At 33.3% G+C, this 15,027-nt stretch overlaps 1 protein-coding gene across 3 annotated transcripts in view; it reads left to right on the forward strand.

Moving 5' to 3' along the window:
• LOC117108985 (PHD finger protein 21A-like) overlaps positions 1-14,552 on the forward strand; it is a 40,768-nt gene extending 26,216 nt beyond the window's left edge. The window contains exons 10-13 of one of the 3 annotated variants that reach the window (XM_033251200.1): positions 3,281-3,342; positions 5,251-5,394; positions 8,253-8,423; positions 8,669-14,552. In XM_033251200.1, coding sequence (XP_033107091.1) covers positions 3,281-3,342; positions 5,251-5,394; positions 8,253-8,423; positions 8,669-8,869 — 578 coding nt within the window. In that variant the 3' untranslated portion in view covers positions 8,870-14,552. Of the gene's footprint in view, positions 1-1,216; positions 3,343-5,250; positions 5,395-8,252; positions 8,424-8,668 lie in introns of those variants that run through there. The other 2 variants (XM_033251202.1, XM_033251199.1) reach the window with 2 other exon arrangements.
• The last annotated feature ends 475 nt before the right edge of the window (positions 14,553-15,027 follow it).

Consider the following 15,027-nt stretch of genomic DNA (forward strand, 5'->3'; position numbering starts at 1 on the left):
ATAATTGAAAAACTCAGAACTGTTCCTTTTTAATTTCTCATAAATTTCTTTTCTGATTTTTGGTTGTTTTTACTTTCATTTGAAATTTATATTATTAGTTAAAATTGGATTTTTTAAAATTTTTTTATTTTTTTTTTTTTATGATAGATTTTCAGTTAGTGTTTTTGGGTTGTTCTTGTTACCAAAACTTTCAAAGTGTCCAGCGTCGCCAGTCGCACTTGTTGTTTGAATCTCTACATTATCTTAACTATTTATTGCACTTTTATCAGCACTAATAATTATGTTATTATTTATAGTGTTAACTACATAATATTGCTTTATTTATGTTTATTTTCATATGCAGTATCATTTGATACTAATTGTTTTTCCAATGTACAGTACCATGTACTAGAAGAAGAATTAGGTCCTGTATTTAATCTTAGTACATGCAGAGAAAATTAGGTTTTGTCAAGTATGCTTTCTCCTAAAATTATTGAGTATCGTTTCTCCAAAAGGATCAGGCTGGCCAGATGGTTCGCCTCTGTATAATTTAATTGTGTTTGCTATTGAGATTTGCGAATCACTGCAGTATAACTCGGGTATAACTGGTCATGAATTACGACAGAGTTACTTTTTCAGAACCTGTTATCGAATACATTCCACATCTTTATGTTACATACATTCACTAAAATTTGCTTGTTTTCACTAATTCACATGCTTATTAGCACTTAAATTATAAAACAACACTGTTTCTAGTTTAATTATTTGCTGCAACATTGTTTTCAGTTGAATTTAGGCAAAATTGTTTCTAGTTAAATTAGTTGACAATCTTTTTCAGTTAAAGTGTTTCCTGTATCATTATTTTCAGTATTGAGTTAATTATTGCTGGCAACAATGTTTCCAGTTTAATTGGTTTTACAACAGTTTTCCCAGTTGAATTTAACTTTGTAACATTGTTTCAGTTGAATTAGTTGTTGTTGTTGTATTTCAGTTCACCTAGTGTTTTATGGTTGCAATAATGTTTCCATTGAATTGGTTTCCAAAGTTGGATTACTTCGCAACATTGTTTCAAGTTGGATTAGTTGTTACAACATTGTTCTCAGTTCTGCAAGTATTTTATGGTTGCAATATGTTTCCAGTTAAAACACTTTGTTAGTGTTCTAAGTTTATTTTTAAGTTCCAAACTTTCTTGAAAGAAGCAGAAAGAACAAAATTGGTGGCTTATTGTTTTTGGCAGGGATGTACTGGAACATGTCTAGGTCTAGATATAGAGAAATTCGTCCTAAGCCATTGCAACCTCCATCCACTAGCATATTCAATCAGAAAACTGTTACTAGAGCTCCAGTAATCACTGTAGATCCTTCTCAGAGTGTTGTAGCCAATACTGATGAACTTTCAAGAAGCGACCACACTCTGTCAAATAAGTCAGCAAAACATATGGATTCCACTGATTCTCAGAGTAATGGTCAGGTTGTAATGAAGGAATTGTCTTATGATGTAACTATCAAGGAGGAACCACAGAAACATGCTCCAAACTTGTTGGATTCTACGCAGTCAATGCTGCTTGATCATTTCAACAAGTGTGAGTTAAAATCTAGTTGTGATACTGGTCAAGTAATGAAGCAAGAACTTCAGCCAGACTTCAAAACAAAGGTAGAAGACAGTATCTCACAGCAGCCACTACCAATGAAATACTCAAGAAGAACAGCCCGCATGAGTGCCAGCTACCGTGAGACTACAGACCCACAGAGTCCACAGGATGGGAAGAGGGCTCGCAGCTCATGGACAATTCAAGAGAAAGTTGCAGCTGTGGATAACTTCCGGAAACATCAGAACATCAAAGCTGTTATCAAGAAGTACAACTGTAGCAGGACATGTCTGTTTCGATGGAACAGATTATACGACACTTTGTTAAAACACAACTACGGAAGTAATGCGGGTGCTAGGAGGCTACCCAAGCCAAACCCCGGAGATCATGGTTTGCATGTTTACCAGCGACTTACTAGCCTGTATAGTAATGAAGATGAAGTGAAGAATTTCTTGATCAAAACAGTAGCCATGGAAGAAGCCACAAAGTTTGGTCTCACTGGCTTTCATCCAACTCGAGCCTGGATAAGGCAATGGAAAATGAAGTTTAAATTTTGATTTGTTTTCTAAGAAACATCAAACAACGTTAATGTTCACTTTTCTTCATGGTATAGAGCAGCTAACATTTTAAACATCAGTAGTATAGGAAATATAATTGTAGTCGAGTTAAGTTTTTCAGATCGGAATCTAAATACCGAACTAGAGCTTAAGACACAGAGTATTAGATGCTTGCTGAAACGAATTTGAAAGAACATAAATGATTAAGGGTGTGGAGAAAGATTGATTTGTAACCAACTTTGGTAGGGAAAAACTGTTATGAAATGTACATTTATATCATAATTGTCCCATTTTATTATATATTTTGTAATTTCATGTTTACTACAAACATTTTTGTAATTTCATACATTAGACTGAGATTAATAGCAAATAAGTTTTAATTGAATTTGGACAATTTTTGTTTTCATAGTAATAAAGATCATAGATTTTGAAATAGTATAAATGTATCTCTTGATTCCTGCACACGTTTCATTTTAATGCTGATCATTTTGCAGCTTTGCAATTTTGAAAAAGAATTAATTCAAATTGAATAGCTGTGTGGATTGCTTGTTAGTCCCTAATTAACCATTTTAAATATTAATGTTAAAAAATTGATTTTGAGAACATGTTGTGTGAAACATGTTTATGTGTATATAATTTGAATAACTAGTGTTTTGTCTGGACTAACCTAAAAAGTGATTTATATGTCACTATGCTATACATACTCAGGAGTCCTTGTAAATTTAATAAATTTTATATAAATTAATATTTAATAATGATATTTAGAAAAGTTGTTTTCATAGTTAAGATTTATATGTTCAAATTTTTAACAGTATTAAAAGTTTAAATTTTGGAACTATTTCATATTGTTGATGTTTGTCATGTGTTCAAAAGAAACATTTTAGGTTGTTTGCATACTGGTTCTGTACACTTAGCCATGGAATAAAGGTAAAAAGAATGTACATACATATCGATCGATTAAATAGATTCGTATATGACATTTTTTTATAATATAGATTATAGAATAAATTTATAAATTATATTTTTAATTTTTTTTTTTGAATATTAAAAACAAATTTCATATGCACTTGATGTAATATTTGGTAAAAGAATTAACTGTATGTATCATTTATGTTTGACAATTGCTAAAAGTTTCACATTTTCGCTTTTTTTGTAGGACGCCCACCAAAGAACCCGGACAGTCGGCCTCTGACCCCAGACAATAGTACTAGGCGAGATGTAAGTAAATTACTGAGGCATTTATCGCTTTTTGGTCTGGTGGAACGTTTACACTTTAAGTCCATCAATACTTCCCACTATTACAGTACATTGTAGTGGAGGTTTAGATTGGCTGTAAAGATTTTTGCAAATATTAGAATTTGTTTTATGCTCATATAGATGAGGCTTGTACCAATTTTACACAGACAAAGTTTTAGACGTGATGCATGATCAATTTTACACAGACGTCCCAAGATTTTCCTACTGAAATCACCAATGTCAATTCATACAAATAAATCAAGTCCTAGCTTAAGTCAATACAATTTGCATATATGTAGATAGTAAAGATATGCATGACACCATGCTCAGAGAACCTTATACTAACTAGATAAACATCTCCAGGTGAGCACAGCTCCCGTTTTGAGTAAAGTCGTGTATTGTTTGAAGGTTTACATGGTGAAGTAATAATATATTAAATGCTTGTTGTACACCACGTAGATAGTTCTGAAAACAACTGTCGTTTTTGCTGAGACACTCTCAACAAAAACAACAGTCCTTTTCAGAATTATGTGGTATAACACAAGCATTTAATATGAAGTCGTGTATTTTGTAATACAAAGACACTAATAAAATGGCCGCAACAGCCACCAGGGCTCAAGTCTGGCTGAGGTCCAGTTTTGGAATCAGTTTTTATGAGCCATACATAGTAAACCGTGTGCCATATTTCAGGTCCAGTTTTGGAATCAGTTTTTATGAGCCATACATAGTAAACCGTGTGCCATATTTCATACTGAATCACATTTTTGTACCAATTGCTTGAACAAAGTACAATAGTGGCAGGATGGCAAGTAATTAAAATGCTCAATATGTTTGTACAAAGCGGTTTTTTGCAGTGGAAATCGTTTGGTTTCCTAACATTGAGGTCAGGGTTTCAATCCTTCACTGTGCATGTGGCACGTGTCTATCCTTGAGCAAGGCTCTTTATATTGTTTCAGTCTACCCAGCTGTGCCATTTGGTATCAGCAAACTGCTGGGAGTAACCTGCGGTGGAAGAACATCCTACCCAAGGGGAGTATTGCACTCTCATGTGCTTCATGCTACAGAAACTGGGAAAACCTCCAGTCCTATTTGCCCTAGTGACTCAGCCAGGATTTTGACTTTTGATAAGCAGGAAGTAATGATATATTAATTACTTGAGATTTAGATTCTAGTATCTTATATATGTACGTGTGATGTGATGTTTTACCTTTTGTAATAGCGCTCTGTTTCATTAATTGCCATTAAATATATGTGTTACTAATAATACAGCATTAATAATCATCTGTGTGTCCGCTTTAATATCCCTCTTTATCCTTCCACTAAATGTGCCTCATTTATCATTTTTGTTTCATTCAATTTTCCAATTTATTTCCTTTAATGCATTTTTTTGTTTATGACCTGATTAAGTTTATTCTTTGAATTTCATCATGATTCTGGCTATGCCATCAGAAACTAATTATTTGTAGTGAGTATTCTAGGTCGTGACATAATTAGGTATGAATGAACCCCTACACTGTACTTCCTGGCACTGGAATACCTTTTACTGTAAACTATTCTTTTCTGAACTGTACAAAGGGGAAGTATTAGTTTGAGTGAAAAAGTGTTCCAAAAATAAAATAAAAGATACCAAAATGTGCATACAGTACAGACTACATGTACACCAACAAGTCCCTTTGGGTGATTGTACATGAACGATGCAAAAGGACCTGAACTTTGAACTTTTTTTTTGCAGTCCAAAATTATTTAAATTAAATTTTAAACGAATGAAAATAAATAATAAGTAATAATAAATCACAATTTTTAAAAAGATATTATTGCACACTTGCGTAGACATACAGTAGTTTAAAGCATATGCATGGAGTTACATTATATGCGTTGTTTTTTGTTCAGAGCCACGACGACTTGTGCGCTGTGTGTAAGCACACGGGAGAACTTCTCCTATGTGATTGCTGCAATCTGGTGTACCACCTTAGTTGTCTCCAGCCACCACTAGCAATTATACCATCTGGGTTTTGGATGTGTCCACAATGCAAGGTATACATTCTTGGTGTGTTTGGTCTTAGAGGTTTCGGACAGTTGCGGTTTTTTTTCCTTTTGCATTCATTTTTGTTTATCAAGCTTTTTAAGTTGGGTAGAACTCTTTTGCTTCAAATTAAGTTATTTGTATTGTAGAATTATGTTTTGATTGGTTAATTTTTGGTTACTTTTGTTTGCATGTTAACAATATCTCGTGTAATAGGGAGCTTTCGATCTGTGCGATGAGGCGATGCTAGAACGGAGTCACTCATGCGTGACCGTTCTACCTTGCGTCCTACGTTCTCTGCATACGTAGATTTTGCCAAATTGTGTTCAAGAATCTACTCGACGAGGTGACCTTAACGTTCTTGCATGCGCAGATGACTTTTAGTGACGTCATTACGTTATACGTCCTACCGTCGTCGTGCAATCGAAAGCTCCCTAATATGTCGTGTGTCAACTCTTGCATCCTGATTGGCTGTATGAAGACTCGTAGTCTGGCACATTAATAGAATTTCTGTGAAAGAGGTCATCAGAAACGATCAGACATTTCAACCAAATTTGTAATTCAACGAAATGAATACATCATTAAACATTGATTGAACATCTTATTACCGTATTAGAGTTATATACTGTCTGACGTAAAATTCGGTAAACAAATTATAAAAATATTACTCATTTAAAATTATCAAATATGTTATCAACTTTCCCATGAATTTCTTTATAAATTAGGTTTTCTCTGGTTTACAGATATTTTTCAAACTCCTATAAATTCATTACCAGAAATGTTTTAAAAGGGTCTTTGCAAAGAATTGTACCATTTGTTTTGGTGAAGAGAATGTTTTCAGTCTAATTTAAGAAAAGTATTTTATTTCTTCAGCTCCAATGAGCTTTTCCTATATAGCCCTTTATCTTGAATGACTTTTAGACTTGATTTTGATGTATTCTCATTAGAAAAAAAAAAACCTTATTGCATCTTACCAATTTATTATACAGTACAATGGGAAAGTTGAAATAAACTACTGTTTTTCAGATATGTAATCTATTTAGATGAAGAGTAGGTTTAGTATTATAAAGCACCTCGTTGAAAAAATCCCAATTTCCTGTAAGGAAAACCTGTAAATGGCACTTGCAAAGTTTGCATTGGGGTCACGCATCTCATGAGATTTAATGTATTAACCTAAGCCACATAAATTATTTCTTGTAATTGGCGAGACTTTTCTTATACCTTGGTTCGCGAACTTATTTTTTTAAACATCATCCAAGGAGGGCAGAAAAAATATTTAAAGTTTGCTTTTTCATTTATAAAAGAGGTTTAAAATAAAATAAAATTTTATTGGTGAATATTTAAATGCTATAAATTTATATAATTAGTAACAAATATACATATCTTGATTTTGGAGATTTCAAGGCAGCAGCGGGCATGATAAAAATAATAAAACAAACTTTCATTTTTTTCTGAAATTTCGGCAGCTGTTTGGCCGAAATTAAAATTTTTTTTTTTATTCAAAATCATTATTTGCAGGCGTCGGGTTCGCTGAATAAGGTATTACAAAAATCGTGTCTTGCATATTTAAATAATTAATAAAAAAATTAGTACTGTAAACTGACAAGATATATGTCAGTTGATGGAAAAGCGTTGGACATTGTTATAGTATAATTGCATTTTACAGTCTGTTTTTGTTTAGTGTTCAATTATATTGCTTTTGCCCACATCCCCTCCTTCAAATCAATCTACTAAACTACATTTTCCAATTGTTGTCACCTCTTTACTCTTTTTTTCAAAGAATCATTAAGAATGTGTGCCACAGATGATTGATGTCAAAGGGTAGACATTGTATCTGAACGTGCTGCTATTTATGTTGTGGTGAACAAAAAGTATGCCACTATGGGATGAGTTATCTATCACTACAAGATGAATTGTCTATTGTATTTAATAGTCATTGGTACAAATAATTATTAAAGCTCAAATTTAGACAACCTTGCTTGTGTTGCATGTTCTAACATTACATAGTAGTATAATATAAGCCTGCCTTGCTACTTACCACTGGGAAAAATAGAAATTATAACATAATGTTATGTGTATGAATTTGGTGGTGATTAGGTAAAAGTGTTGGGTGTGTAATAAGGCATGTGATGCATCGTATGGCTGTGTCATGCAAAACAACTCCTTAACTTGCTAGCAATTTTTATTTTTCTCATGCTTGTTTTGTTGAATGTTTTATGTTTTCTGGTTTTGCTTTTTTTTTTCTGAAATGAATGAATTCATTCATTCATTTGGGACATTTGATAAATTGTTTAAAATCATTTAATTTGTTTATTTTCACCAATTCATCATCATTTATGATTCTTGTTGCAGCTTTTTACACTTTGGATAACTTTAACTTCGGATAAATATTAAATGTGTAATGTTCAAACTAACTACTATGAATTGGCCTTAGTAGGAAGTGGTAGAATAATACATTGGTTCAGCAACAACCTTATTTGGTGGACTCGTGTGTCTTCTTACTGTTAATTGTTCAAACAAACGGTGGTGAAACTTTCCTGTCATTTGACTCTATTTCTACCCTCCTATATACTTCTGCACTTTTGGAGTCTTTAAGAGGTTGGCATTACCCACCAGAACCATTGCACATTAACAGAACATTGTGAATTTATTGTCAAATTAAAGATATACTGTATGTGGTAAAGTTTGAAAAACACCTGAATACTTAAAACCAAGAGCATATCATTTATGCAAATGAGAATAAACTCTGTATACTGTTCACTTTGTTAATCGCAGTTATTTGGGTTTTTTTTTTTTTTTTTTGGTATAAAAGAATTTGTTTACTAATCAATTAACAAATAACTCTTCATTTATATCTTGTATCTACTAGGCAAAGCATAGTCCAACCCAACCATGGAATGGCCAACTCAAAGCTATACATAATCAACATAAAGCTGCCAAGGAAGAGGAGAAAAAGCGCTTAATGCGAAAGTCTACAGAACTACAAAAAGAGAGGATTTCATTGGAAGATAAAGCTAGACAACTAAATGATGCAATAACAGTGAGTTTTAAGATTTGATGTGGATAGGGAACCAGCTCGCTCTCTTGACAAGACTAATTCATAAAACTCATTTGAAAAAAATTCTGAGTAATACAGTTTCATTCCCTTCATCTTAGATTGTTCCTACCATTAATGACGTTATCATTAAAATTGCCTTAGTTATTTTACAAGCAGTATACCATATGTCCATATATATTAGACTTTAGGTAATCATTCCTTTTTTTATTTTTGTGTTTACATTTTAGGATCAACTTAAAGCCAAACGAGAACTTAATGATTCATTCAAGAAGACTGAAGCCACTATTGAACAGCTCAAGAGTTTCCTGACACTTATTAATTCATCATCACCATCACCACCAGCAGAACCCAACGTGCAGTCTTCATCGCCATCAACAGCTTCGGCTGGTCCTCCACTTACTCCTCCAATAGGAGCACAATCCTCATGATGATAATACCTTTGCTTCTTCATTTTCTCTTTAAGATGCTTAATGTTTTGTCCATACTGGTTGAGGATTATTCTGTCCATAGAATAGGAATTCTTCTATCCATAAGGAATTGAATTTCTATCCGTAAAGAATAAGAATCATACCGTCAATAGAAATGTTATCCTGTCAATTAAGAATGAAAATCATTCTGACTTTAAGGGACTGGGAATCTTTCCATAAAAGTGGAGAATCTCTTTGTCTATAAGGAATGGTAATCATTAGGCCCGTAAGAAATGGGAATCATTCTGTCCAAAGAACTGGGAACTTTGAGCCTGTAAGGTATGGGAATCATTCGGTCCATTAGAAAATGGAGTCATTTTGCCCATAAGGAATAGGAATCATCCTGTACATAAAGAATGGAATCATTCAGTCTATAAGAACTGGGAACTTTTAGCCTTTAAGTGCAGAGAATCACTTTGTCCGTAAGGAATGGAGTCATTTTGTCCATAAAGAATGGGAATCATTCTCTCCATAAGAACTGGAAAACTTTTAGCCTGTAAGGGCAGAGAATCACTTTGTCTGCAAGGAATGGGAATCATATGGTCCATAAGAAAAAGGAGTCATTCTGTCCATAAGGAATAGGAATAATCGTGTCTGTAAAAAATGTGATTTGTTCTGTCCACAAGGGCTGAGAATCATTTTGTCTCTTCAGAGATCATTCTATCCTTATGGATTGACATCTGTTTTTAAGGGTGGAGAATTTTCTGTCCTTACGGATTTGGATTCATTCTATCCATACGGGTGAAGAAGTATTCCGGTTGTAGGAATTGAGAATCCTTTTGTTCATAAAAAATGAGAATCACTAATTTCAAGGTACGTTTAGTAAATTTCAGCTTATACTTGTAATAACTAAATGATTTTATTCACAGTAAATCATTTTATATCCCACAACATATTAGGCTGGATTTTTACAATCCTCTATTATATATGTGACCCCAGCTCACAAACAGGCTGTAAGCTCGTCCTCAGGCCAAAATGAGTTTTTGTTATAATGGCATAGAACATATCATTTACTTTAAAATGACAGTTAAATGAACTCAATCGGGTGTCTGGAAGCAAAGTTACGACCGTTTGAATAATTGTCATCTTATCAACTTTCTTAAATCAAGTTTTCAGAAAAATCCTTATATTTTCGGCAAGTTTCTATTCATTTTTCACTAGCTCCCATCCGAAAATGGCTAAATTTTATCTCTTACAGTTGGAATTTTAAACTGAAACTTCGGGAATAGTAAGATTAATAGTTATACTTTATTTATTACACAAAAACCCAATTCACACAATATTCACGTTCTACGCCCTATTCTTGGGTATCTACACTGTATTGTTTCTCAATACAGTGTAGTGCAAGTTTACAGTCCTTTTGGTGAGCTTGGGTCACATATACTATTTGTCCTTAGGACTGTGAATTGTTATGGATTACAAGCTCTATCTAAAATGTTTTGACATCGGAACGGCAATAAAACAAACAAGAAACTAAATTTGCAAAAAAAGCAATACGTTGTACCTGCATTAAGTACCAAAAATCCCATGAATGGGAATGGGTATTATACAGTATATATATTCATTAACCATTAAAATGGCCAGCTAATAATCCTGTTATGTTTCACCACTAACTTGAATATCTTTTTTTTTTTTTCAAATTAGTTTTTTAAAATGTTTTTAAAATACTGTACTAGCTTTTCTACTCAAATTACTACTTTGTTTATTGCCATTTTGACGTGCAATCCGCCCTGCATTATGGCAACTCATGTTGAAATTTTGTCCTTATTGTTTTCTGTGCAGTTCTGGATAGTGATCATGGAAAAGATTCCCGTTCCCCGCTCTCCCCCCCCCCCCCACCGTCCCGAAAATAATTAATTCATAGCAAATCATTGATTTATCATTGGATGTATCCAGTGGTAGTTTTTGTTTCAATGTTTTGAAAGTTTATATTTATAGTAATGAGAGTTAAAATACTTGTTGGTTTGTTATATGCATGTTGCTTTGCAGCCATTCAGAGTATTAGTTAATAATGGAGACAATTTGAACTAGCGAAAGATCCACTGATTAATCTCAGATACGATAGTATAATATATACTCCAAGTATCGAAATGCACGCCATCTTGTCGGGATTCAGTATTTCGACATTAATTATGTCATTATCAGGAATGATGATGACATAATTTATGTCGAATTATAGAACCCCGACATGACGGCGTGCATTTCGATACTTGGAGTATTATACTATATTAATTTGAACTACATGTAGTGGTTACACTTTTATCATAAGAATTAATATGTGCCCACAATAAAACATCACATGACAACTCAAGATTGCAAATGACAAAAATAATGCTTTATTAGAAACCCATGAAATTGGATTGATTACTTCAGATAAACCATGCAATGGTTTTGGTTCTCACTCTGTTGATTTCCGTTATTTAATAATTGCAGTCTCCCGAGTTTAGATTTAAAATGACATGAAAAGCGGAAGTAAATGAATAACTGAAGAGTTTGTAATTGATATTAAAAATAAATGAATAAATGCCCATAAGATATGTAATATCTATGTAATTGTTTATTATATTCATACCAACCTTGTATGAATTTTTTATAGTTAGATGCTAAATTGCAAATGTATAGGAAGGATTCCCATATCAGGCTTCATTATATATTAGCTGCTCTGCTTCGTGCCTCTAAAGGTAAAGTTCACACTAGCATATCCTCAAATGCAAAAGAACGTAGGCAAACGCAAGCTGCGACTGTTTCATTGTCTCATTTTTTCCCACTTACGGAAATGTTGGTATTGATGATTGCGTATGTCAGACTGCATTAACAGACTTTTTGCTTGTGCTAGTACGTGCCTAATTCAGGGTGTTCCCACAGAAAATAATCGTGGTGACTAATGTAGCGTTTATTGCATTTGCCTTAAAACGCATCTAAATTACTTCAGTGTGAACCATGCTTTAAACTAAGGTTGATGGCATGGTCAGTAATGTTGTGCTCTTGATTGTGTTTTTTATTTAAATTATTCACAAAAAATGATTATAGGCCTACAAAGGAGAATGTAGCTTGAATGCTTGAAGCCATTTGTACCAAAGATTGCTGAAAATATTTCTGAATGGCTTCAAAATTCTATAAAAATATGAACATATACATATCTCTAATAAAATATATTGTAACATTTTTTTATTGATTCCTCTAAATTTAATAGGAAAATATTTGCTTTGTTCTTGCAATTTAAATCTAATATGTTGGAATTATCTTTGTGTATTATTTATTTGCCTTTATGTACTTAGTTATTTAATTACATTAAAATTCTCAATTATTTAAATTATTTTCAAATATCTTTAAATGAAATCTTGAGATTAATATTATATTGATTTGCTGACGAAATTTTGAAATGCAAAGATATTTATCTATCAGAATTAAGGTTTGGTAGTTGAATAGAGTGTACACTCTATTAATGACATACAATTTAATGTTTATTACAGAATTGTATGCTAAACAGTGGCAGCGCCAGTGGGGATGTCTTGGGGATCAAGGCCCTTGTCGGGGAACCAACATTCTGTTGGAAAACACTTTGAGAGTACCCTATATCTAGAGATACCTATTCTTAAATTTGCTCTCTTCGGTCCCAAACATTGTGGGTTTGATGTTAGTGTGCACCCGTTGTCGGGAATTTTGAACCACCTTGGTAGGGGAGCTGGTGCTGCCACCAATGCTAATGTAAACTTGATTATGTTTGAAGGAGACTGCCTGTGTTATAAGCTAATCAACTTGAAAATAAGCTGTTCAATCTTGTCCAGGCTATCAAATTTTATTTGACCAAAACATGCCACATGCCTAGATATGGTAATTATAACATCACATCATGACCATATATAGGTACATCATGACTTATATATGGGCATACAACACATTTTAATCAGAGAAAGTTTGGACAGAGTTTATAGTTGGTATTACAGGTAGTATGTCTTCAAGCAGATGATTGTGCAGCTTAATTTGGAACAATCAGTGTTACCCAGGTTTTATTCAAAAGCCTACCTCATGATTTTCAACAACTTAACTTTATGTTTCTTCTGCTTTACTCTCTGTGCTGTTCATTATTAGATTACCTTTTCATCAGTGGGCGAAAGAATGTTAATATTGTCCGTTTGTGTTTTGTTTTAAAGAAATCAGGGTCGAAATACTAGTTTATAAAAAGTGCCTTTTCTGTTTACTTTAATATCCAGGGATTGGTGAATATTTTGTGGGGTTAATGTATATATTATAATCATGTTTATTTTTCCTTTTTCTTAGATATTTATTATTCTTTGTTAAATACACACCAGTTGACGGTGTTTAAAAAAATAGTTATATCTACATTGAGTGAGGAAGTTTTGTGAATTTTACAGATTATTTAGTAAATTGTTTAATTCTGTTTCCAAAGGTATTTATCAAATAGTATAGAATTGCAAAAGGTCCGACTGCCCTGATTTTGTATGCATGCAATGAAACGTTAACAACAATATTACCACGAGATAGGGGGCGCCCTATTAAAATTTGAACGTAGAGTTTGAAACGCGAACATGCACGTAGCATGCGTTCGATATGAACGCTATGTTCTTCTGAAAGATGCCATTTAGTTTGTGATAGTACTTTTTGAGATAGAATTGCGTTCCAAAGAAACCCTAAGAGTCGGAACTCTTGCAGTTCTCTACTCTGGTATTATTAAATGGCATTTGTTAACAGAATCTAATGCCAGTAATATGATCCACAAATGTATGGTAATATACATGTGGTTAAGTTGGGAGAATTTGAAAGGATTGAGAATCAGGAAGGCCGCTCTATTCAAAAATTGTTGATCATCCCTTTCACACAAATTTTAGCAGGGAGTGGGAAATTTTTGTTTTACCTCATTTCTAACAGTTACCCATGATACCTTGTATAACTTTGTGCTCTATTGTTTACATTCAGTTGATAGAGGGCGCTACTGCAACCACAATTCAATAGTGATTTTCCAAGCAGTCTAAATGGTTTAGGGACATTTGAAGGGATTGAAAATAGAATATCTTGTTTCTAAATTGAATATATGTTGAGGTAGGAGGGGATGGTCAACAACTTTTTACATGGCCTGATGCCAACAATGATTCTATAACTTATTTAGAAATAGTTTTTTTGAATGTATAAAAGTTTTGAGCTGATAGATTTGTTTCTGATCACTTTATTAAAATCTTCTTGAGCACACCAAAAATGATATTGTTAATAGTACTTTTAACTGTTGAATGTTTAATATAGCTTTGTTAATGATCGTTTTTCACAATTATTTCTTTTCATCTTTGCATAATTTGTAATTTGGTGCAATTTTTACATTTTTAAAAACAAGTAAATGTGAGATAGACAAAGATAGAAATAATGTTGATGTTCGCGGAGTTGTTCCCGATCTGAACGGTCTCTATAAACATGAGACATTATCTGTATATAGATATATGTTGTGTGATTGTCATTGATTTATTGAATAGCTTTTATATAACATGTTTTTGGTTCTTATACTTGTTAGAATACAGATTGTTTCCAGGTTTTTTTCTTGATAGATTTAGACGACACATTGTAAAGAACGAACAGATTGGAGTGATTGGTAACGTATTGTACAATAAAAAAATTACCCTAGCATCAATTAGAAGGTGTGTGTATATCTGGATTGTCATTCTTCTTGTCTCTATATATCCATTACCAATTACATGCACCAAGGCAGACAGTGATTAACAAATCGTCTCTTTGCAGTGACGGATCTGGGGGGGTGGGGGTAACCAATGGAGTGCTCACCGCCCGGCCAGCAGTAAAAAAATCTGTCCAAATGTTAAATCATTTATAAATAAGAAATTACAATCAGGAAAAAAAAGAAAGAAAAAGAAAAAAAATGATAGCCCAGAACGCCACAAATGTTATTTTCGGGCATCTAGAACACTAAAATTTTGCGGGGCATGCCCCTGGACTCCCTAGGACAGTGTTGTCTCGATCGGCCAACTTTTGGACATCTCTGGATCCGCCCCTGACAATGGAACTTATCCCCTGGATCTCCACTATAGCAAGTCATCCATCTTGGACCTTGCACTTCACACCACTGGAAATGTATCTCCCTGCCCTGGGAAGTACCA

Source organism: Anneissia japonica, unplaced genomic scaffold (assembly GCF_011630105.1).
Source record: "Anneissia japonica isolate Jap-2015-1 unplaced genomic scaffold, ASM1163010v1 scaffold987_len1640505_cov201, whole genome shotgun sequence".
Lineage (NCBI taxonomy): Eukaryota > Metazoa > Echinodermata > Crinoidea > Comatulida > Comatulidae > Anneissia > Anneissia japonica.